Raw genomic sequence first — 24,591 nt, 5'->3', positions numbered from 1 at the left:
TATGAAGATTTTTACCTTCCATTAATGGGTAATGAGAAACTCTGATTACTTCTCTTTTTTTTTAGATGGACTAAAGGTGTGTATGCTCATATTGCATATGTAAAATAGAAAATTGAAAATAGCCAAGCCCAAAGCAAAGCTTAAGGTCAGGAGGTCAGAAACCCTCATCTTGATGAATGTCTGGACTTGTAAGTGAATTGAAAACTGCCATCATTTGTGAGGGAAATTTAAGACTGTATATGTAAACTTGTTTGTAGATTTTTCTATAAGAAATTTTTACTTAAATTTCTGTTGTAATCACTTATTTGCTGTATGGTATGTGATTATTAAATAATCTATTAAAAATTAAAATACCTGAATATTTCTCTTAGCCTGATACCGGAACCTAAGACACATTTTCTAATAGCATGAAAGATACCAAAGCTGTGTATTTTAAGTATAAATAGTGTGAAATAACTATTTCTGAAGCAGGTCCAGAAATGAAGCTGGTTCCTAAGAGAGTTGTCTTTTTCCTGTTAGTCTCTCCCAGCTTTGGAGAAATAGGCCTTAGTCTAACTAAGCATATAATTAAGGATAACAGTTATATTTAAGGAATGGAAAGAATCATAAATATTTATTACCACTAACTCTGGCTGCAGTAACTTCACTATTTTTTCATAAACTGCATCTTGGCAAATGCTATATTTTGTTAAAAATCGCAGCCCACCTGCAACAACAGTTTGATGTTATTCTGTATTGCTCATTTACTTTCAAAATAAGGACAGGAAGATGTTTGTGCTTCATTAGGTATTTCTCCCTTCCCTCCCTGCACTTTTAGTTTGATAATAAATACTCTTCACATGGGAGAAAGTATTTTTCCTGCTTCTCTTTCCCCAGTTCTACGTATGTGATTCATAGGCTAGAAGGGGTGTTTTCTTTCTGAGTTTACACTACTTTACTGAATAAGCAGCAGGTGGTGCTGTAAAGTTCCTGTTCAAACTTGTTATTCGAACATGGGGTGGGAGAAGAGAGTAACTAGAGAGTTGTTCAGAACACTAAGCACGTTTCAGCAGTGTTTTTCAGCATTTCAAGAATTCCTAAAAAAAGAAAAGTCTGGGAATCAACCACGGTCAAAGTACACAAATTGCAATCCCTGTGTAAGCTATGATTTGCTATTTGAGTAACAGGAAATGTTTAGAGATGTTTTCTACTATAACTTAAAGATAATACTGCTTGACAGAGCAAATAAGTTGCCTAGATGATTCCAGGTAAGTTGTAGATAAAAAGCCAGTTATTAAACTTGGAGATGGAACTGATTTTTCAATATAGTTATGTAGAATTTTGTGTTTAGTTGATCTAAACATGGTCTGTATTTTGGCAACATGTTCTCAGCTCTTCAGTTTTGCTGTATTCGAACGTGGAAAAGTCGAGTTACCTCTTCCCGGCAGCAGTTCAGGTAAGTGATCTACCTCAGGTATATCTCCACCCTGCTGAGAGTGCATAGGTTTTCAAGGCTGAAGGAAGGAGTACTTTGGAAAGCAATAAAATGATATTCGAGTTCCTTGATGTCATTGGGACGCACATTGTGGCTGCTGCCTGAATTCACGTAGTACCCACTTTTCCAAGTGGGAGAGCTACCACATCTCAGATTTCCTTTATGCACCCAAGAATTAGAGCACAACCTGCATCTTGCGATCCTGCGCTCTTTGAGCTGTGATGAAAAGCATTCTCTATTTATTTTATCTTCCCCCAAAATGGAGGCAGTATCAGCACATGCGAGTTGATGTCAAGTTTAAAGGAGAAACTGAACATTTCAGAAAATGTTTCCACATGATCTTATTTCAACTTATTGGCAGTGTTTTTTGTATTCATCCATTTGTGCATCTGTTGACTAAAGGTCCTGATCTGTTACCATTTGTTACCATATCTAGTGTCAGCTAATTCTGGGAACATTTATCAGTGAAATAGATAATTTCAGTTAAATATTACTTGTACTGTAATATAAGTAGTGTGGGCTAAGTTTCTGAAGCAGATGCAGAAATGGAGCAGATGTGTAAAATAGTCTACTTCTTTCTATTAGTCTCTCTCAGCCTTGGGACAGATGGGAAATTTGCTCAGGGTTTTATCGCCATTGCAGGACCTCTACCCAGTGAGTTTGTAAATAGATTGTATTTGCAAGACCAAGTCCTATCCAAGAAAGGTCAGGGCTCTGCTGTGGCTGAAGCCCATGGTTACCTTTGCCAGCAAGATCTTGTGGCTTCCGAGCTGCCAAAGTACTTCTCCCGCCTTCGTGAGATCGGGGTGACACACTACAAAGTCTTCCTTCCATGGGCACACATTCTTCCCAAGGGGGATGCCAGGAAGCCGGATGAAGCTCAAGTGCAGTGCTACCAGAAGCTGCTTGAGACCCTGGTTGCCACAGAGCTCAAGGGAGTGGTAGTTCTGCATCACCAGCATGTCCCTGGTGCTGTGGCTGCACAGGCCATGGGTTGCAAAGCCAATGCTTTTGCTGACCTTTTTGTGGAATATGCTGAGTTCAGCTTCCGTGTTTTTGGGGACCTGGTTGATGTGTGGCTCACCTTCAGCGACCTGCCAGATGTCCTTAAAAGCCTGCCTTATGCTGACCCCCAGTACCGAGCCTGGGCCCTAGCTACAGCTCATCAAAGAGCTTACACCATCTACCATGAGAAATATGCGCCAGCAGGTAAGGAGAATGTGGAGAGGGATTGTTTCTATGCAACCTTTTCACAAACATTTTGTGATGGGATAAAATGGCAACTGCTACATCCAATCTTTGTGTGAATATGCTATCAATGGTTTCAGAATTACACAGAAATCCTTGAATAACAGTCCTTCAAATCCCTTATGTTGATAATTGGTTTATAATTCACTGGTAATTGCATTTTACTGGAAATTTTTGCCAAAGTAGCTGGGGACAATATACATGTGTATGTGTGCATATTTATAGTTAATCTTTTAAGCATCAGGGAAGCTTTAAATAGCCTCCAGTTAATTTGAGCAGCAGAAACCAGTACTTCAAACCGACACATTATAATACTTCTCTATGCTTTTTCTCAGTTTTTCACAGTTGTCCATGTGCTCTTAATTTAAAGACCAGCAGATGCACCTGATTAACTGTTCATGTAACAACAAATGTGTTGAATAATAAATGTGGGATGGAGACTTATGAAGAGTCTTTGATCCCTGCCCAGTCGTCTCATTTTTAAAACCTTATTTCAATGTCATTGAAAACTGGGATTGCAATTGCTGCCATTTTAGCTAAGAGGGGAAGATCATGCCATCAGTCAGCAGCTGTGCTATAATCTGTTATGTGTGATGGATGCAGGCTTTTTCATTAACTTATGATGCGCTCCAAAGGAATACAGCTTTGGAGGTCAAGATCTAGCTGAAGAGTCAGGTCAAATTTAACTATCAGCCTTTCTCCCAAAGCATGGAAATCTTTGCAAATTTATTGATAAAATCCACTTAAATAAAACTGATCATGGTTTAAAATTATGTTTCTCATTTAATCAAAGGGAAGTTATTTAACTTTAAAAAGTTGATTGAAAAACTTAAAGCAACATGAAACACAGTATTTACTTTGTTGCTTAAAATGACAATTACCTCCACCCATCAGTTGCAAATTATTTTAAAATTACTCAAATCCAGCCTTACTCTATTTTTTTGTGTGTGTGCATGTATGATGACAAAGTCATAATAATCTGTTTTGTAGATAAGAAAGTATTTTTGTGTATTTCTTCCTGACCCACAGAGGAAAGACTAAAAAATTCCTAAATGTACCTCAGACCATGAAGAAACAAGGCACAGTAAGTCTCCTGTGAGACAGCAGTAGTGTGAGGAAATCTGCAATGTCCTTTGTTTGACTTTCCTCATTGCAGACACTGGGGTTTTAAAGCAATTAAATCTTAACTGTGCCTGCGTTACACAGAGCAAGAGAATTTCACCTCTCCTGTGGATGCCTGGGATATTCCAACCTGCTGTCGTCTGAGGAGTGCCTCCTTCAGGGCTGGAGTTCTTCTATCCCAGGCAGATAACCAGTAGAGCTGGCAGAGTCATTATTTACAATAAAAATAAATAATTTATTTTTAGTTCTTACATTTGTCAGGAATACTTCGCCGTACAGCTCACACTACCTGGTGATAGCCCTAAGAAGTTGTCCAGCTTTGCTCCCACAACATGTCCCCCCAGGTTCCCAGCATCCAGCACAATGGATATAAAAAGTAACCACTGTAGAGCCACCTCAAAGGCATGAAAATAAAAGATATTCCTTATAATTATGCATGGAGTGGAAGAGCACCCACTGGAGAGCTGTATTCAGATCCACCTTCCTGCAGCCAACAGTGCTCAGATGAGCAGTCATGATAAGATTTAGTGATAAAGACTCCTTGAACTCTGCCTTTGAATTCCTACCATCTTCAAATCTCCTTTAAAATCGTAGTGGGTATCTGAAATCAACCACCTATGGCACTGTCTGATGTTCCACATCTTTAAAAATTTCCAACTGTTTTTAAAATAACTGAATGAAGTTTTTTATTTTCCCTTATCATCCTACTAAGGGACTGCCTCTTTCTTTTTCAAGATGGAAAGCTGTCCATTGCCTTAGGAATAGGTCATGCCTTGGATAGCGCTTCATCAGAATTGCTTTCAGTTTCTCTTCAGGTAATACCTCAATAGAAATTATTTCCAGAATTGTATGAATTTGATTTGATTTGACCTGTTTTTGTATGTATGGGATCAAGTGACCTGTGGCAAATTAAAATTTTAGCAAGTTGACCAACTGACCAATTTGTTCAATTTTACTTATTTGATTAGTTCACTGATTTTAAAAATGACTTCAGCATCCTTTCTTGGCTAGTAAGCACTGATTAAAATATATGGAGACATATTTGCTCTCATCATTGGCAACTTTAGCAGTATCCATGCTTAAATGACAAGGTGTTTGCAAAAAGTGTAGCCATTGTAATTTTCTTTGCAAGTCTACTTAAAGCACCACCAAAGGAATAAATACTTTATTTGAAATAACTATTTTAAAAATCTGCCTTATTATGTTAAAACACAGACTGAGCTGTGCTAAAAGTGATCTAGCTGATGGGTATAGCATGAGGAGACCATAATCTCTACAAAGATCATGACATCCTTTCTATAAAGACCAAACTCATTGTTTGTAGTTGTCTTCACCTGGAGGATGTTGATGTAGGATAAAGTGAACAAATGACAGTACAGGATTTTTGCTTTTATTCACAATCCTTCAAAATTTAGTAATATGGTAAACAATGTTGTAGGCATGCCGTTGCAAGGATGCCAGCAAGGTGTGGTTTGTAGGGAGAGGGAAAGGTGTATTAGGTGGGCTGACTAAATGAGAAGAAAACCTTGGACTGAAAAATAAGCTGAAAGTTTATCAGGTTTTTATTTTCCAGCTTCATCAGATGGCACAATCTATTCCCTTGAACTTGATGACTGTTAGTGGGATAATCCTTGTAGTTTGGAATGGTTAAATATTTCTGCAGTGGACTTTCCCCAGAGGATTATTGATAAGGCCTATCTAAATCACATACTTGCAAAGGTTTCTCTGTCTGATTAATCATAGACACTCTTACTAATTAAAAAAAAACCTAAAATATTAACATTAAATTCATAAAATGCCCTCAAAATTTCACTTAGCTGTTTAAATTTTACTTTGTTCAGAAAGATAATGCATCTTCCTGTACAGTATCCAGTTTGTACTCGTCATATTGTCCAGAGCTCCCCTATAGCTGTATGTGTTCTTCAGCAACATAGCTTTATCGGACATTTCACAATTTTATATGCTTTAATACCTTCAAAAAATACATTTTATTTTAGGATGATTCTTTTCCTTTTCTTGTTTCCAGGATTCAGTAGACTTTCTGTCTCTCAGCCTCCAGTATGGTTGTGGAAACAAAACAGATTTCTACAAGAAATTGAACAAATTCCAGGTAACAGTATGAATTGTGTTAAATTATAGCAGCAGATGACCATAAATATAAGGGGGATTTCATGTTTCTTGATGCATGTCTAAACACTTCCAATTTGCTGCAAGAGGTCAGACAACAGCTAAACTAGGGAACAGCTTCATAGTGTTCGCTTGCTTCTCTGTTGTTATTCTGACTTAAAAATGGGTGTTCAACAGTGCTGAAAAGGATCGTCTTGGTCAGTACTCATTACTGATGCGTTAACAACTAGAATGGCATCATTGTTTTGTCCAGGTCTGAAAAATCTCTCTCACATGGTGTTTTAGAAGCTGCTAATACCTATGCACTTCGACACTATTGTATGCCAGCCTTCTGCAGTAGTGCCACCAAACTTCACAACTCCAACTCAGTAAAGGCAGTGCTAGAAATGTTCATGAAGATGAGTTTGTGAAAGGATTAGATCACAGCAACAATGTCAGTTATAGGCTAGTACCTAATATTAAATCTGTGGTAGTTTAATAGATGAGCTGCATCATTAAGACCAGAGTCATCCAGCAGCTGTGCAGCAGAATGAGGAGCTACCCATGTGACTCCTTCTCTTTAGGGTCCCAGCATGCTGCGGTTACTCAAAAACCTGGAGTGGGCCGCTTATGGCAACAGATTCTTACAAAGTAAGCTTCCAGAAAAGGACATTGGTCCTTGTGCCTTTTAATGACAGGTCAAACCCTGTGGGTTTTTGGGGTTTATGCTTTGATTTGCATTGGGCATTTTTGAACCAGAGAAAAATAGTAGGTGGTAGTTAATGCTTACTCTCTTGATTTATTAATTTAACTTCAAAGACCTTTATGACCAATTGTCAGTCTGCTAAGCATTTCCTATTCTGTGTTGAAAGTAACAAATACCAAGAGCATGATTTTACTAGCTGGCTGATGCTTGTTTTCAGACATGTCTCTGACTTCTGGTTTTGCAGAATGTCTGGAAGGACACAGACATCTTGGTTTTTAGTCTGAAGCTCCTTGATTGTGTTTCCATGGAAGAGGATCCTTTCATACCAGTAGCTGCCATTGTCACAGGTGAGTGATGTATTTTGAGGAGGAGGAGAGGTTTTTAACTAAGCTCTGCATGGCAAATTATAGAGGAAACTAAAAATTGCTCAGCCCCAAACACTGCTATTACATGAAATCACTCTGGTTTCTTTCATTGCCTTCTTGGAAAATTAAGGGTGGATGGTGGGTATAGAGCCAGAAGCTGGAATTTTTCTCCCCCAAAGCTCTAAATCATTTTCATCAGCCTCAGAAGTTTATATTGGATATTAGGAAAAAATTCTTCCCTGAAAGGGTTGTCAAGCTGTTGGAATAGGCTGCCCAGGGAAGTGGTGGAGTCACCATCCCTGGAGGTATTTAGATGACATGTAGATCATGGTTTAGGGACAGGGTTTAGTGGTGGACTTTTTAGTGCTGGGTTAGCAGTGGGACTTGATCTTTTTTTAACATGAAATTGTAAATATCCAATAGAAACTCAATGTGTTTGTTCTGAGAAAAGTACTAGTTATGAAAAACGATGTTGTTTCTAAAGGTGTAACTGTATGTGCAAGTAGTGTCATGCAGTTCATGGCATCTATATTGTGACTAAATCTGTCATTTACCTTTTTTTTTTCAGCTATTAATAAAGAAAAGACACGTACGATTGGGTATGATGTTACTGAATTCTTGAACTTCTCATCTCATGTTTTAAGGTACAACTTTTGTCCCTTAAATCAGATGGTCTTCTCTAGAAATGTGTGTGCAGGCAGGCACAACACAGTTTTAGTGGTAAAGTCATAGATTTATAGAATCATAGAATAGTTAGTGTTGGAAAGGACATTAAGATCAAGTTCCAACCTCCCTGCCATGGGCAGGGACACCTCACACTAAACCATCTCACCCAAGGCTCTGTCCAACCTGGCCTTGGACACCACCAGGGATGGAGCATTCACAGCTTCCTTGGGCAACCCCTTCCAGTGCCTCACCACCCTCACAGTAAAGAACTTCCTCCTTGTATCCAATCTAAGTTTCTCCTGTTTAAGTTTTAACCCGTTACCCCTTGTCCTATCACTACAGTCCCTAATGAAGAGTCCCTCCCCAGCATCCCTATAGGCCCCCTTCAGATACTGGAAGGCTGCTATGAGGTCTCCACGCAGCCTTCTCTTCTCCAGGCTGAACAGCCCCAACTTTCTCAGCCCATCTTCATATGGGAGGTGCTCCAGTCTCCTGATCATCCTTGTGGCCCTCTTCTGGACTTCTTCCAACAGTTCCATGTCCTTTTTATGTTGAGGACACCAGAACTGTACACAGTGCTCCAAGTGAGGTCTCAGGAGAGCAGAGTGGAGGGACAGGATCACCTCCCTCGACCTGCTGGTCACGCTCCTTTTGATGCAGTCCAGGATACGGTTGGCTTTCTGGGCTGCAAGCACACACTGAGGCTGGTTCATGTTGATTTTCTCACGGACCAACACCCCCAAGTCCTTCTCCACAGGGCTGCTCTGAATCTCTTCTCTGCCCAACCTGTAGCTGCGCCTGGGATTGCTCTGACCCAGGTGTGTAGGACCTTGCACTTGGCATGGTTAAACTTCATGAGGTTGGCATCAGCCCACCTCAGAGGAGTGTCAAGGTCCCTCTGGATGGCATTCCTTCCCTCCAGGGTATCAACCAAACCACACAGCTTGCTGTCATCAGCAGACTTGCTGAGGGCGCACTCAATCCCACTGTCCATGTCAGCAACAAAGATGTTGAAAAGACCGGTCCCAACACTGATCCCTGAGGGACACCACTCGTTACTGGTCTCCAGCTGGACATTGAGCCATTGACCACAAGTCTTTGTGTGCAGCCATCCAGCCAGTTCTTTATCCACCGAGTGGTCCATCCATCAAATTGATGTCGCTCCAATTTAGAGACAAGGATGTCGTGTGGGACAGTGTCGGATGCTTTACACAAGTCCAGGTAGATGACATCAACAGCTCTACCCTGTCCATCAGTTCTGTAGCCCCATCATAGAAGGCCACCAAATTGGTCAGGCAGGATTTCCCCTTAGTGAAGCCATGCCGGCTGTCACCAAGCACCTTGTTGTTTTTCATGTGCCTTAGCATGCCTTCCAGGAGAATCTGCTCCAAGATTTTGCCAGGCACAGAGGTGAGACTGACTGCTCTGTAATTCCCTGGGTCATCCATTTTCCCCTTCTTGAACATGGGGGTTATATTTCCCTTTTTCCAGTCATCGGGAACTTCACCTGACTGCCATGATTTCTCAAATATGATGGCCAGCGGCTTAGCAACTTCATTTGCCAGCTCCTTCAGGACCCGCGGATGGATCTCATCCGGACCCATGGACTTGTGCACATTCAGATTTTTAAGATGGTCTCGAACCAGTTCCTCTCCTACAGTGGGCACAAGGTCTTCATTCTCACAGTCCCTGCATCTGCCTTCCAAGACCTGGGTGGTGGGGTCAGAGCCTTTGCCAGTGAAGACTGAGGCAAAGAAGTCATTCAGAACCTCAGCCTTCTCCAAATCCTGTGTAGCCAGTTCTCCCGAGAGCTTCCTGAGGTGGCTTACGTTGTCCCTAGTCTGTTTTTTATTTGCTATGTACCTGTAGAATCCCTTCCTGTTATCCTTAACATCCCTAGCCAAGTTTAATTCTTACTGGGCCTTAGCTTTCCTAACCTGGTCCCTAGCTTCCCAGACAACATCCCTGTACTTTTCCCAGGTTGCCTGTCCTTGCTTCCACTTTTTATAAGCCTCTTTTTTCATTTGAATTTTCCTCAGGAGCTCCTTATCCATCCAAGGAGGTCTCCTGGCCCTGCACTTCCTTCTGGTTGGGATGCAACACTCCTGAGCTTGCAGCAGGTGATCCTTGAATATCAGCCAGCAGTCTTGGGCCCCCCTGCCCTCTAGGGCTGTATCCCATGGAACCTTACTAAGTAGGCTCCTGAAGAGGCTAAAGTCTGCGCTCTTGAAGTCCAGGGCAGTGAGCTTGCTGCACGCTCTTCTCACTGCCCTGAGGATCTCAAATTCGACCATCTCGTGATCGCTGCAACCCAGGCTGCCCTGGAGCGTCACATTTCCAATGAGCCCTTCCCTGTTGGTGAGCACAAGGTCAAGCATGGCACCTCTCCTTGTCGGCTCCTCTATTACTTGCAGAAAGAAGTTGTCTTCCACACAATCGAGGAACCTCCTGGATTGCTTGTGCCGGGCCGTACCGTCCCTCCAACAGATGTCAGGGTGGTTGAAGTCCCCCACGAGAACAAGGGGCTGTGAGCGTGAGGCTGTTCCTATCTGTCTATGGGGTGCTTCATCCACAGATTCCTCTTGATCAGGCAGTCTGTAACAGATCCCCACAGTAATGTCTCCCATAGCTATATTCCCTTTAACCCTGACCCACAAACTCTCTGTTAACTGATCACCTGTCGCCAGACAGAGTTCCATGCTCTCCAGCCTATCCCTAACACAAATAGCAACTCCCCTTCCTCACCTGCTGGGCCTGTCCTTTCTAAAAAGTCTGTAACTTTCCATTCCAACACTCCAGTCATAGGAGCCATCCCACCATGTTTCTGCGATGCCTATTATATCATACCCCCATAGACGTGCACACATCTCTAATTCCTCTTGTTTGTAAATGAGCTGAATGTAAATGTAAATGTTCGTAATATGAGCTGAATGGGAAGCAAACAATTCTTTTATCCTCTGAGTTTTCAAGTTCTGTGGCACTAGTATCCACCCTGGAGGTTTTAACTTCTTTCCATTTTGTTTGCAGCAAAACAAATGCTCTACAGGAGAACCCAGATGCTGTTCTTGCCCCTCGCTCCTCCTATCAAACAGTTTGGGAAATGTTTGCTAAGCAGTCTGAATTGGAGAGGGATTCTTTTCTGCAAGATGTTTTCCCAAGTGGTTTCCTCTGGGGCACATCCACAGGTGCCTTTAACATTGAAGGAGCTTGGGCAGAGGATGGGAAAGGAGAGAGCATCTGGGATCAGTTTGGGCACACAGGTCACATCTACATGAACCAAACAGCAGACGTGGCATGTGACAGCTACTATAAAACCAGCTATGATGTTTATCTACTTAGGGGTCTCCATCCCCAAATGTACAAGTTTTCTGTATCCTGGCCTAGAATTTTTCCTGATGGTACCAATGAGACCATCAACTCCAAGGGTGTTGATTATTACAGCGAATTAATTAACAGGTTGCTGGACTCTAACATTGAGCCCATGGTGACTCTCTTCCACTGGGACCTCCCACAAGCCCTTCAGGTTCTTGGTGGCTGGCAGAATGACAGTATCATAGATACTTTTGTAAACTATGCAGACTTCTGCTTTTCCACTTTTGGGGATCGGGTCAAGTTCTGGATTACTTTCCATGAGCCTTGGGTTATCAGCTATGCTGGCTATGGCACCGGAGAGCATCCTCCAGGAATCACTGACCCAGGAGTAGCATCTTTCAAGGTAGGAACACAGGAATAACTGGGATACCGCAGCTGCCATTATTGTGTTGTTTTCCTCTAATGGTTCTGTGCTTTAAGCCTGATGTGGCCTTTGAGACAACTATTTGCTTGCTGGATTTATGATGCTTGCAAAAATTTGACTAGTTATGCTAGATGGATGCTAGATGGCATCATTTTTTCTATTGGGAAAGCCGGTGTTGATGGATAGTCAGGTTCTTCTGTTTATTCCAGATCCACTGCACTCTCTGGCTATGGTTGTTTTGTCAAGGTTTTTTCTTTTGAATGGAGATAATATTATGTGGCAATAATCTGAATGCTTAAGAGTTCTTGTGCAAAGCAGTGTGACACATATTCCTCTGTGTTCTTTCCCCAGGTGGCTCACACAATTCTCAAGGCTCATGCCAAGGTCTGGCACTTGTACAATGACAAATACCGTTCTCAGCAGCTGGGAAAGGTGGGGCTGGTGCTGAATTCAGATTGGGCTGAACCAAAGACTCCAACCAGCTCTGAGGATGTGAGGGCATCTGAGAGGTACCTGCAGTTCATGCTAGGCTGGTTTGCTCACCCTGTATTTGTTAATGGTGATTACCCAGATATCCTGAAGTCTCAGATCCGGGAAGTAAACCAGCAGTGCTCCACAGCAGTTGCACAGCTACCTTTGTTTACAGAGGAGGAGAAGTCCTGGGTGAAAGGGACTGCAGATTTTTTTGGTCTTTCCCATTACACTTCCCACCTGGTCAGTGCTGTGACTAATGGGACCTGCACACCAGACTACAAGAACATTGGGAACTTCTCCTTGCATGTAGATCCTTCTTGGCCACAGACCGCCTCTTCTTGGATCCATGTGGTCCCTTGGGGATTAAGAAGGCTGCTGAAGTTTGTGTCCCAGGAATATACAGGGTCAAAGATCCCAATTTACATAGCAGGAAATGGTATGCCAACAAAAGACTCAGGGGATCTTATTAATGACACTCTGCGAGTGGATTATTTCCACCGGTACATCAATGAGGCTCTAAAAGGTATGGAGAAATCTAATATACATACATCTTTTTAAATGGCAGCTAGTTATTCTATCCCTTCCATGGTGGTTAACTTTAAAATATCACTATTTGCCCAGTGATATGAGGTCAGCTGCCTATTTTGTATGTAGTGTGACCTTATATACTTCAGCCTATCTGGTGTCCAGGTATGGAACTCTATTCTGTTAGGTATGGGAGTAGGTTTTTCATATATTTGGGTTAATGTAGCCTGGACCCTAAAATCAGTCCCGCTGTGAGAACAGCATTTATACTTCAGCTTCCCTGAAGATGATTTGCCAGCAGGCAGGATCTCACCTGTAGAGATCCTATAGGTCAGGACTGTCTTTACTGATTAAGTAGATCTAACTGGCAGCATCCTGTACCATTTCAGGTTAGATTTTTTTTTAGGGAGATATTTATATCATCTCAGTCATTTTGAGCAAGGTTCAAGGTATGCTTGTGTCATTGCAAACTGTGCATCAATTGATGTAAAAATAGTATTGTTGACTCAAGTTCTGGACAGGTATAGAGATTTGACATTTCAAATAGAGATGTGACTGACTGATACTCTCTTGACATACACAAACCAATACCGATGGGAAGAATTCATTAAATATGCTGTATCAAATAGGTTGGTGATCAGGATACAGCATTTGATCTTCTTGATCTAGTTCTCAACATGCTGATAGAAGTGTTAAAAGAGCTACAGAAAACACAATTTAGCATTGTTATGCATCAGAAAAAGTAAAGAAGACAGATTGCATATGGGAAGTGAACTGTTCTGGATTGAGAGCGATTCAGTGCTTTTTTTGTAGGCAGTGTGAGGCTCGACTTGCCTCTGCTGCTATTAGATAGGCTGTTCTGCTAAAAGAAGCTCTCCTGTGCTCAGGGAAGATAGGCACTAAATACACATACTGTTTAACTATAGTGTTAAATGTAAAAGTGTACCATATACCTGAATTAATGGAATGTGCTTGAAAACACAGGGGGAAAGGGATACCAGTGGTGCAAGTTTGGTGGGGATTTTTGCCTAAAAGACCATTTGTAGATGTTTGGTTTAACAGTTACCCTCAGTTGTGGTGCTTATGTTGTGCTGTGCTGTGTTCAGAAGATGAATAACAGTGTCTTTAACTGTTCCTGTGACAGCGGTAAAACTAGATGGAGTTGATGTTCGGTCATATATGGCTCGATCCCTCATCGATGGCTTTGAAGGCCCAGTGGGGTACAGCCTAAAATTTGGGCTGCATCATGTGAATTTTGAAGATAGCAACAGACCAAGGACTCCCAAGGCATCTGCTTATTTCTATTCCAGGATTATTGAAAAAAACGGTTTCCCACCCGAAGTCTTGGACAGATTTACTACACCAGCAGTGTTTGACCTACCTGTGCCATCCAAGTTGCCAAATTTACCAGCATCAGAAGTTCCCTCCAAGGCAAAAGTTGTCTGGCAGAAGTTTTCATCTCAAGCAGACTTTGAAAGGGACACATACTTTTATGGGACATTCCCAGAGGACTTTTCTTGGGGTGTGTCTTCTTCTGCCTACCAGATAGAGGGAGGTTGGGATGCTGATGGCAAAGGACCCAGCATTTGGGACAATTTCACCCATATCCCAGGGAGTATCAAGAATAATGACACTGGAGACATAGCTTGTGATAGCTACAACAAGGTGGAAGAAGATATCTACCTGCTGAGAGCCTTAGGGGTAAAGAACTATCGTTTCTCCCTGTCCTGGTCTCGAATTTTCCCCAGCGGAAGGAACAACTCAATAAATAGCCATGGAGTTGACTACTATAGCCATCTTATTGATGGGCTGGTTGCAAACAACATCGCGCCAATCGTCACTCTCTACCACTGGGACCTTCCACAAGCTCTCCAGGACATTGGTGGCTGGGAGAACAGCACACTGATTGACCTGTTTGATAGTTTTGCCGACTTCTGTTTCCAGACCTTTGGGGACAGGGTGAAGTTTTGGATTACGCTTAATGAACCCCAAGTCATTGCATGGGCTGGCTACGGCCTTGGGACATTTCCACCCAACATCAATGACCCTGGCAGTGCTCCCTACAGGGTTGCCCACATCTTACTGAAAGCTCATGCCAGGGTTTACCACACATATGATGACAAATACAGAGCAAGTCAGGGAGGGGTCATTACTTTGTGTCCCAACATCGAGTGGGTTGAGCCGAAGACACCAAGTGACCCTAGGGACATAGAAGCTGCAGACAGGCACCTGCAGTTCCTGGTGGGGTGGTTTACACACCCAATTTTCAAAAATGGGGACTACCCCGAGGTCATGAAGTGGAAAGTTGGGAACAGGAGTGAGCTCCAGAACCTGCCATCATCTCGCCTACCAGTTTTCACAGCAGAAGAGCGTGAATACATCAGGGGCACGGCAGATGTGTTCTGCTTCAACACCTACACCTCCAAAATTGTAACCCATGCAGTGACCCAGTTGAGGCCCTTCTCTTATGAGTATGACCAGGAAGTCTCAACAAGTGTTGACAGCTCCTGGCCTTCCTCTGCTATTTCTGACCAGCGGGCTGTGGCTTGGGGGCTGAGGAGGCTACTGAACTGGATCAAAGAAGAATATGAAAATCCCCCAATATATATAATTGAGAACGGGGTGGGGGTAAAGACCACATCAGATGTTGATGACAATACCAGGATATTTTACTACAAAACATACATTGATGAAACTTTAAAAGGTACCTGTGTTTGCTATTGTTCTGTTGGTGTTGCATATGTAATCACCTCTCTAGATTCCTGCTTACTTCATTCCTCTGAAAAGTAGTTTTAAAAAGTGATTGATGTCAGCCTTCAAATATTCTGAACATGATATAAACATAGTGTTTCTTTTTCTGATCTCCTTTGCATGGCCATTTGTATTTTGTATCCTCCAACTATGAAGAGTCTCTTAATGATCTTAGTTGATGAGTCCCAGCTTTATGAAGCTAGAAGATGGATGTGCTTGCATGTGAATTCTATGGAGTTCGTTTAATGTATGATTATACCACTGATGCTTTTCTGTTTGTTTCTGATCTTTCAGCTTACAATTTGGATAATGTTAATCTGAGAGGATATAATGCTTGGTCTCTTATGGATGACTTTGAATGGCTGAATGGTTATGATCCAAGATTCGGATTGCACCAGGTTGACTTTGACAATCCCAACAGGCCAAGAACCCCAAAGCGCTCTGCTGTGTACTATGCAGAAATCATCCGCAATAATGGTATCCCAATGCCAAAAGAAGATGAATTTTTATATGGAGAGTTTCCAAAGAACTTTTGGTGGAGTGTAGCAACTTCAGCATATCAGGTTAGGAAATGGAGATGGATTTTTAACCTGTCTGTGGACAGTTAATTCATTTTGTATGAGCACCTACAGCTTTTTTAACGTTAAGTTTTACTGTAATTGAGGGTTAGTGTAGCAACTGCTGTAAAAGGGAGGAACTTGGAGATGTTTATAGGGCATAGTTATACCACAAGAATTGAGACAGCAGCATGGAATTCAGAAGAGGCAGCCAACATGGAGCAGCAGGTGAACTGAAACATTGCCTGGTCTGTGACATTGTGCTTTGCTAATATGTCTTGTCTTGGGGCCCAAGAGGTCTTACTAGTTTGATACAGCAAAATCATTGCTATTTTTAGTCTAGCTGATAAGTCAAAATATTGTATAATACTGCAAAGACTAGCAGGCTGAATACTTTGCTGAGCCAAGACCTATATTTGGAGTTTACTAATAATATTCCCCTATCTTCAACTACAGGTTGAGGGAGGGTGGAGAGAAGATGGGAAAGGACTAAGTATTTGGGATCAGTTTTCTCACACTCCCTTGAAAATCAGCAATGGTCACACTGGAGATGTAGCTTGTGACAGCTACCACAAAGTTGAGGAGGATGTGGAAATGCTGAAAAGCCTCAAGGTGTCTCACTACCGCTTTTCAATCTCCTGGTCCCGCGTTCTCCCAGATGGGACCACCAGATACATCAATGAAATGGGACTGAACTACTATGAAAGGCTTATTGATGCTCTTTTGGCAGCTAACATCATGCCTCAGGTAACTGAAAATGGAACTTTCAAGTAACTAAAAGATGGCAGAACCCAAGTCTGATGCTCAGAGCATGGGCATGTGTTTCCATCCGTCCCTCAGATAATGCCTTATCAAACCTGTGCCTTCATGGCAGTACTCTAGACTGGTGCAATGGAGGTACCAGACTGCACAGGTGTTCTATGGGATTGTATTTCATCAGGGACTTGGTGCAGGCACAGCAGTTCTTCACTGACACATTCTTGTGATCACAAGGTTGTAGCGGTTTTTGGTAAAGGCTTCATCTTCACCATCAGGCAGTCCTTAGACTTCAAGTAATTTCCCCACATCCTCAGGAAACTGAAACACTGGCAAGAAGGTATTTTATTTGAGCACACGAGTGATTACTGCAAACTCAAACACCGTTAGGAGCAGGTAGCTGCAGATCAAAGCACAGTTTATTTATGTTCTTACGAAGCTAGATTGCTGTGCTTATTTCAGAAAGTAAGAGTGACTGATTGAGTCCTTTATCTTGCTGTCTTTCACTTCAGGTAACTATCTACCATTGGGACCTTCCACAGGCGCTGCAAAACGTTGGTGGGTGGGAGAATGATACCATAGTTCAGAGGTTTAAGGAATATGCTGAGCTCCTTTTCCAGAGACTGGGAGATAAAGTGAAATTTTGGATAACCCTCAATGAACCCTACAACACTGCATATTTTGGTTATGGCGTTGGAACAGCTGCCCCAGGTAAGACCACTGGGTATAACCTCAGAGCCTTCACAGCACTGTAGGCACAGCTGTTTTATGCTGCAGCAGAGTAGATGCTAGGGACTTGCAAAGGCAGAGCAAGAAAGACGGTGTGGTAGGGATACATGGGTCTGCTGTGGTGTGGTGAAGAGGTCCTGCTCTCACTTTGCCTGACACCTCCTAGACCCATCTTCCTTCCACCCTAATCCAGTGCTCCTCTGCAACATCCAGATTACACTTGCTGCCTGGAGCAGACCCATTTTCAGACCAGCCCCAGGGACTGTGGACATGGGTTAGGGCTGGAGGAAAGCCATGCTTGGCTGTAGGATAGAAGGATGTGGAGGGACAGGAGCTGGCCTGAACACAGAGCTGTCTGCTCTCCATACTGGCAGCAGCAGTATGTTGCTGGGGCTGGCAGCCCTGCATGGGCAGAGAGCTGAACCAGCCCATGTCCCACTGCAGGGGGAGGAAGGGGCAATGGCGGGGTCCTGCACAACTGCAGCTGCATCTTCAGCTGTCTCTACTGAAGCACTGATTTCATCCCAGGGCTGGGCTTAAGGGCACCAGAGGCTGCACATTCACTTGTTTACTAGTGGGCAGTTCTGGCTGTCCTGGGTGTTGTGTTGACCTGGGAAGCAGCTGATGAGAATGCTGGGAACTGCTGCTCCACCGCCTTGCTGTCTCTGTCTGCAGGCATTTCCATTCGACCAGGGCGAGCTCCCTACGTTGTGGGGCACAACTTAATAAAAGCCCATGCAGAAGTCTGGCACCTCTACAATGAGACCTACCGGGCAAAGCAAGGAGGTTTAATCTCTATCACTATCAACTCTGACTGGGCGGAACCAAGGAACCCACACAACCAGGAAGACATCAGTGCTGCCAGACGATTCTTGCAGGTACAGAGACACCTGGTCACAGCTCTTCCTGCTCTCCTGAGTTTGTTCATGGTGACACCCCATCTGTGGGTGCTGGAGATACCCAGAACCCAGGTTAGCATCTCACTGGAAGAAAAGGGTGAGCCAAAGGCATCACTGCAATATATCATCCTCTTCTAGTGGCCAGTAAAGCTGCAACAGAAATGAGACAAAATATGGTCGAAGTGACAAAAGCGCATTAAACTTACTGCCATTAAATGGGCATCCCTGGGTATCTCTATGTGCCTGTCCATTATAAATTCAAAAGCAGCACATGAAAGAGAAACCTCTTGTTTTGATACATAATTTATCAATCTCCCTTGTTTCCTGGCTTAGTTTTTCTTAGGTTGGTTTGCTCATCCCATTTTCAAAACTGGTGATTATAATGAAGTGATGAAAACAAGGATTCGGGAACGCAGCCTGGCTCAAGGTCTGAGCCAGTCCCGGTAAGAGCTCAGGCACACACCTGCTCCTCTTTCACCTGCTGTACTGAAACCTGAATTACTGGTAGATGGGCTGAATTTCAATGATTCTATTGCAGTATTACTGTAGCTAACTTACTGTATCCTCACAGAAGAACTCTAGTGTACATTTTTCCTGATCCTTGTCTTTACCTCCCTTGCAAACTAAATTTACTAATTGTCCTGGGTTCAGCAGTAGCAGTCATTTTTCTCCTTCTTAGTAGCTGGTGCAGTGCTGTGTTTTTGACTTTCAGCCTGGGAACAGCACTGATAACACCAATGTTTTTAGTTATTGCTCAATAATGTTTACTCTGACCAAGGACTTTCTGAGTCTCATGCTCTGCCAGGGAGGAGGGGAAGTCAGAAGGAAGCAGAAACAGGACACCTGTCCCAAACTGACCAAAGGGGTATTCCATACCACAGCACATCATGCCCAGTATATAAGCTGAGGGCAGTTACCCGGAAGGCCCAGATTACTGCTCAGGTTGGGCTGGGTATCCGTCAGCGGGTGGTGAGCGGTTGTATTCTCTGCCCTTGTTATTTCCCTTATCATTATTATTATTGGTGGTAGCAGCAGTGGTTTGTGTTATACCTTAGTTACTGGACTGTTCTTATCCCAACCCGTGGGAGTTACATTCTTTCGATTCTCCTCCCCATCCCTCCGGGAGCTGGGGGAGGAAGAAGAGGGGAGTGAATGAGCAGCTGTGTGGAGCTGAGTTACCAGCTGGGCTTAAACCATGACACTAACATAACCTGTCTCTGGGGTAATAAGTTGGCAGGTCAGGAAATGCTCTGTATTAGACACAGTGCTTTACCTGATGACTGTGGTAAATGCGTTTTAACTTTTCTTAAAATTATGTACTGAATTTGAGCACTGAGAACTCACTGGTCCCTCTGAATTATGTTTCTTATTTTGCAGTCCCATGAATTATTCTTAACTTTATTGTGGTAGTAGTGCTCCATCATGAATGTTTTTTCTTTTCTCTCCTTTCAAGGCACACACAAGGAAAGTACTTTTTTCTCTTAACATTAATAGCAATTTAATGGGGTGTACTAGATCTGGGCTATTCCTGATCACTCATTTGTGCAAATGGGAATGACCACTTGTTTTGAAATGCGGGAGATGGTAGAAGAGTCGGTATGTGCTCTGCAGCAAAGGCGGGTCTCTTCAAGATTTGAGTTACGCTTTTGTATATGCCTAAACCACTTGCGTTCTTAGGCACTTTTTTGGACATGCTATTTCTTCTCTGGTGGTTGCTGCCATTAATAACAGAACAAAGTCATGTTTGTTGATTTATGAGGTAACATGCCCAAGTATCTCAATATTCTAGAATTATGGTACCTTGCCTTTCGCTTGTGGTGCTGGTACCAGGTATACCAGCATTACATGAGGTGTGTTCAAAGTGAGGATCTCTGAGACAAAGCTCACAAGTTTTGTTTCCTATGCAGAAGCCAGAGTTTATGAGACAACACTGTATTATCCTCCGCCACAACCTACCAAGTGCTACTACTGACACACAGAGAAGAGCTCCTCTTGCAGCAGATGCCTGTTCCCCTGCTGCTGGGAAGCACATGTTAGCAGAGCTGCCTGGCTGTATCTTCTGTATACACAAGCAGGAGTACAGTGTTTTGATGGGCTCATGACAGCTCCCCTGAGCAGGGACAGGAACCCCTGGATGTCACTGGCTGCTAGCAGGCACTATTTAATGCTTACTTCTGTCAGAGCCAGTTGTGCTTTTGCAGAAGAGTGGGCTTGAAACTGGTCACTTGTGAACACTGCAGCTCTGGGTTCTCCATAGGGTTTTGTGACAAACTAAGTCCATAGGTGACCATGTGACAATCAAAATGATTATCACCATTTCCTCCCATTTCCACACTCCTTACTGGGCAAACACTGTTTCTTGTCTTATAAAGTAGGATGTTGGTCAAACTTCTTGTGTGACGTTGAGCAGGACTTCTAGCCATCAGGTGTCTGTTTTCTGGTCAGAGGAAAGTCTGTTCTTCCCCTGAAGAACATTAGAGCAGGCAGCATGAACTGCATAGTCAGTCTAGCAAAAGCTAACTACACAACAGCGCTGGGAAGGAGTAGAAGCAAAGGAAGGGGAAATCCTGAGAAGATACACAGTTTGAGGGGTTTATGCTTTTCTCTGTTTTCTATTGCAGGCTTCCAGAATTCACTGAAAGTGAAAAGCAAAGAATTAAAGGCACATATGACTACTTCGGCCTGAATCATTATACTACAGTATTAACATACAACATGAACTATCCTGCTGGTGTTCTGTCATATGACTCTGACAGGTAAGATATGCACATCTGGAGCCTGGGCCAACTGAACAGTAAACTATTAGCACATAATGCTGTGAGACAGGTATTTTAACCAATGCTAACAAAAACATCCACGAACAGTACATGTGGTACTGTTATTTTCACAAAAGGCCAGCAACAGCCTGTTTTACAGACCTGATGATAAATATGAATGCTAAAAACAGGACAAAGAACATTAGAGGATCTACTAAGGGAAGGAATCTGCACTTGTGAGTCTCCCAGTGGTTTGGGATCAGCTGTCAACAGTATTTATCATATTTCCTGCCCCCAATCTGCAGTTTGATTATCCTGGGTTATTGATACTGCTCCATTTGCTGTTAAACAGTCATTAGTTCCCTCACCTCAGCAGATAAATATAAGTTCAAAGCCTAAACGTCTGAGTCACTTCATAGTTAAATATACATGAGTCAAGGTATTTATTTAGGTAACAATTTCTTTCCCCAGCTTAAAAAGATAAATAACAGGAGCTCACTTAGTTTTTCCTATGAGAATGGAGGTAATGGTGGGACAACATAGGCTGTTTTCTGAAACCTTTCCATAGAGAATAAATTAAATAATTATACTTTCCCTTTGCTGCTGCATCCCCACTCCTGTGGTTTAGTCCATGTAGGACACTGAGCTCAGTTTTACATTCCTGTACATAGCTGTAAACAGCAATTTTGTGGGCTCAAAGACTGCATTATACACACCCCAAAGATCTGGAGCTAACATCACATCCTCAGCCATAGCTGGTTTAAGCAGAATACTGTTGTGAAGCAAAGTATCAAAGTGTTGTCTAGAGGCTTGGGAGCTCCAGCACCACCTTCACCTGCTGTCACAGCCTAACCAACTTGCTATAGTTTCCCCTTTGGTTCAGTGTTCTACAGAGCTCTGTTTCTCAGCCCTGCAGCAAAGAGCTGCCAGGTGCAGTGGCAGGCACTTGGGACTGGTCCCTTGATCAGCATGTCCTCCTTGCAGGGGTGTAGCTTCAGTAACAGACCGCAGCTGGCTGAACTCAGGTTCCTTCTGGCTAAAGGTGACACCCTTTGGTTTCCGAAAGCTCCTGAGATGGATAAAGGAAGAGTACAACAATCCTCCCATTTATGTGACTGAAAATGGGATCTCGGAAAGGGGAGCCTCAGACTTCAATGACACTTGGCGAACACATTACTATCGGAGCTACATTAACGAAGCACTGAAAGGTGAGAATGACTATTTAAATCTGATCATCCAAATCTCTAGAGAGCAGCAGTGTCTTGCCACAAGACTGATGTGTATAAAACAAGTTGTGAAGAGCTGAAACAGCACTGCTGTTACCCCTCACACAGGTTTACTCTCTATCTGCTTCTGAGAGCCTTTGGGTTTAGCAGCAACTGCCCATGGATAGCCAAGACATTGCAGGGAAAAGGTGGTCTGAGGGAAGAACAAATGCTGGGTTCAGAAGGGTAACTGCAGCTTTGTTGCACAGCTGCATCTGGCAAGAGAAGGTGCTACTATTACTTGAGGAATACCTATTTTGATTTCTAGCTTGACTACTGCTGTGTCTAAAAATTTCAACCTTTTTAAACAGTTTTCAGTTACAGCACTGATCATACATACAACACTGGAGAGGGGCTTTTCTAACATACTGGGTGCTGCCAGGCAGATATTCAGAATGGGGTAATTTCCCGTGGTTTAGCAGTGAGGCCCCAAAAGCACTTAAAACAATACTTGCATGCTGATGGCTTTTCTCCTTTGTGTCTAAACTTTTGTTCATTGGACACAAGCTTTGATTTTTGGAGGAGGCAAAAGCAGTCTCCAGCACTGGCAACTACCCTGGTTGCTTGTTAGCCATAACTTGGCAGCTGACCTATCTCAAATCAGCCAAGAAGCAACACAAGAGTGGGGAATGGGGACACAGCGAAACCAATGGTACCAAAACAGTAATAACCCCACTGTGCTTGGCACCCTGGTGCTGTGTAGCATCCTAAACCATCTTCATATCACTGCTTGTCGAGTGGTGACATCTCCAGTCACTTGGTTGCACAACCAGTCTCTTCTTTCTGGTCCTGGTAACAGCCATTGTGCTTGACGGTGTTGACTTACGAGGCTACACTGCATGGACACTGATGGACAACTTCGAGTGGGCAGTGGGCTTTGATGAGAAGTTTGGGTTCTACCACGTGAATTTCACAGACGCTGACTTGCCGCGACACCCCAAGGCCTCTGCCAGGTACTACTCACAGATCATAAACTGCAATGGGTTTCCAGACCCAGCAGCTGGCCCACATCCTTGTCTGGAACTAGAGCCTGAAGGTAAGCGACACAGCGGAAATTGTGCTTTTTCTGGTTTGTATGTGCATCTGATTCCAATCCCAAAAGATGTCCATAATCTAAGGTCTTTACAACACCACCATTTTCTGCAGTATTCTTTTTAAGGGCTCCAGGGGTGCACTGACTGATAATTGGTTTTGTTGTGACTGAAGACATTCACATGGAATTATGGCACTTTCGCATGCAAAACCAAACGACTCAAATTTTGTGTGATAGCTCCTCGGACATGCAGCAAAATAAGTTATTCCATTCCACAAGTTATTCCACATTCCACTTCAATAAACTGCCCAAGATGTATTCCAAACCAGACACATTCAGTATTCCCATACCATGTTTTCCAAACAATTTTGAATACTTTATGTCAGTGTTTTGGCTAAGCCTTTGGAAATACTGATTCTTTTGTCATTTACATTTTTCTGAACTAGAGGTGTGCACCAAACAGCAAGCACTGTTAGCATGGGCTTTTGGGGATACCATGGCTGCTGAAGAACACTCACCGCTCCCGGGGTATTGACAACTGCACTCTTGGCCCCAGCTATTCCTTTACTCTGAGCTAGAACTGTGTCAGTCACTGATCCACACCATTATGGCCACGGCCACAGCACTGAGTCCTCTGTGGAGGCAGGAAGTGGCCATGCACATACACACATGCATGAAGGAGCTCACCCAGGCTGTGTACTAACACCTTCTCATTGTTTTCCCATGGACAGTGCCACCAACAGATGCCACACCAGGACCAGCTGCCAGTGTGCTCTTCTTGGGATTAGAATTAACATCACAGAGAGCAGAAATAGCACTGTATGTGCTTTTTGCTCTTTCAGGAGTTGGAGCATTGGGCTTGGCTCTTTTTGCATATAGGTATGGAAAGTTATCTAAAAGATCCTGTAAAAGATCACACATGGAACTTAGTAAACTGTAAAGCTTCCACTTACTTATTAAAGTGCTTCATTTTTTATTGAAAGTCTACAGCATGAGGGGAAGAAACCTAGTGCTTGTACTGCAGCAACTGTGATTTGCCCTAGAGACAGCTCCCCATCATTTTGTTGTTTGCTCACCATCTTCAAAGTACAAAAATAAAATATAAGTGGCCCTAATACTGTGCCTTCATATTTGAACACTGTGGGATAATTAGATTTACTTTAACTAGGAATGTGAAGCTGCATGGAACACCTGTAGTATTTAGGTCTCTTAACACAGAGATGCACAGCACATGGTACAGGGGAGAGAAGGTGATGCCTATTCCTCAACAATAGCAGCTACCAGGCCCTTGTTTTGCAGCCCTATGCAAATTTTTCATTCTACCAGATAAAGACCCACCTTTTTTCTTCCTGTACCACAGCCTGGACCCCAAACCCCATTTCAGACCTGTCTGATGAGATTTTAATATGAACAACTCCCAGGT

The 24,591-nt window shown here is 43.1% G+C and overlaps 1 protein-coding gene across 1 annotated transcript; it reads left to right on the top strand.

The window, feature by feature from the left end:
* The first annotated feature begins 1,835 nt into the window (after nt 1–1,835).
* On the top strand, nt 1,836–24,283 carry LCT (lactase). The gene is made up of 17 exons (XM_061444725.1): nt 1,836–2,683; nt 4,580–4,659; nt 5,871–5,954; nt 6,901–7,003; nt 7,590–7,665; nt 10,715–11,402; nt 11,775–12,420; nt 13,567–15,126; nt 15,468–15,736; nt 16,187–16,477; nt 16,999–17,197; nt 17,891–18,093; nt 18,448–18,557; nt 20,736–20,870; nt 21,855–22,078; nt 22,935–23,171; nt 23,900–24,283. The coding sequence occupies exons 1-17, from the start codon at nt 2,020–2,022 to the stop codon at nt 24,106–24,108; spliced, it is 5,778 nt and encodes a 1,925-aa protein (XP_061300709.1). The 5' UTR covers nt 1,836–2,019; the 3' UTR covers nt 24,109–24,283.
* Nucleotides 24,284–24,591: the final 308 nt, after the last annotated feature.

The sequence above is a fragment of the Pezoporus flaviventris genome, unplaced genomic scaffold, assembly GCF_033815535.1.
Source record: "Pezoporus flaviventris isolate CSIRO_AGI_PZ_B2104156 unplaced genomic scaffold, CSIRO_AGI_Pfla_v1 ptg000001l, whole genome shotgun sequence".
In the NCBI taxonomy this organism is placed as follows: Eukaryota; Metazoa; Chordata; class Aves; order Psittaciformes; family Psittacidae; genus Pezoporus; species Pezoporus flaviventris.
This window is presented reverse-complemented; position numbering and strand designations above follow the sequence as displayed.

What these genes read in the sequence shown, in the direction of transcription:
- LCT (XM_061444725.1), top strand. Translation starts at nt 2,020, where the DNA reads ATGGAGCAGATGTGTAAAATAGTCTACTTCTTTCTATTAGTCTCTCTC. An exon ending in AGTAGCTGCCATTGTCACAG is followed by an intron (nt 7,004 to 7,589) that starts GTGAGTGATGTA and finishes TTTTTTTTTCAG; the next exon opens with CTATTAATAAAGAAAAGACA. An exon ending in CTGTCATATGACTCTGACAG is followed by an intron (nt 20,871 to 21,854) that starts GTAAGATATGCA and finishes TCCTCCTTGCAG; the next exon opens with GGGTGTAGCTTCAGTAACAG.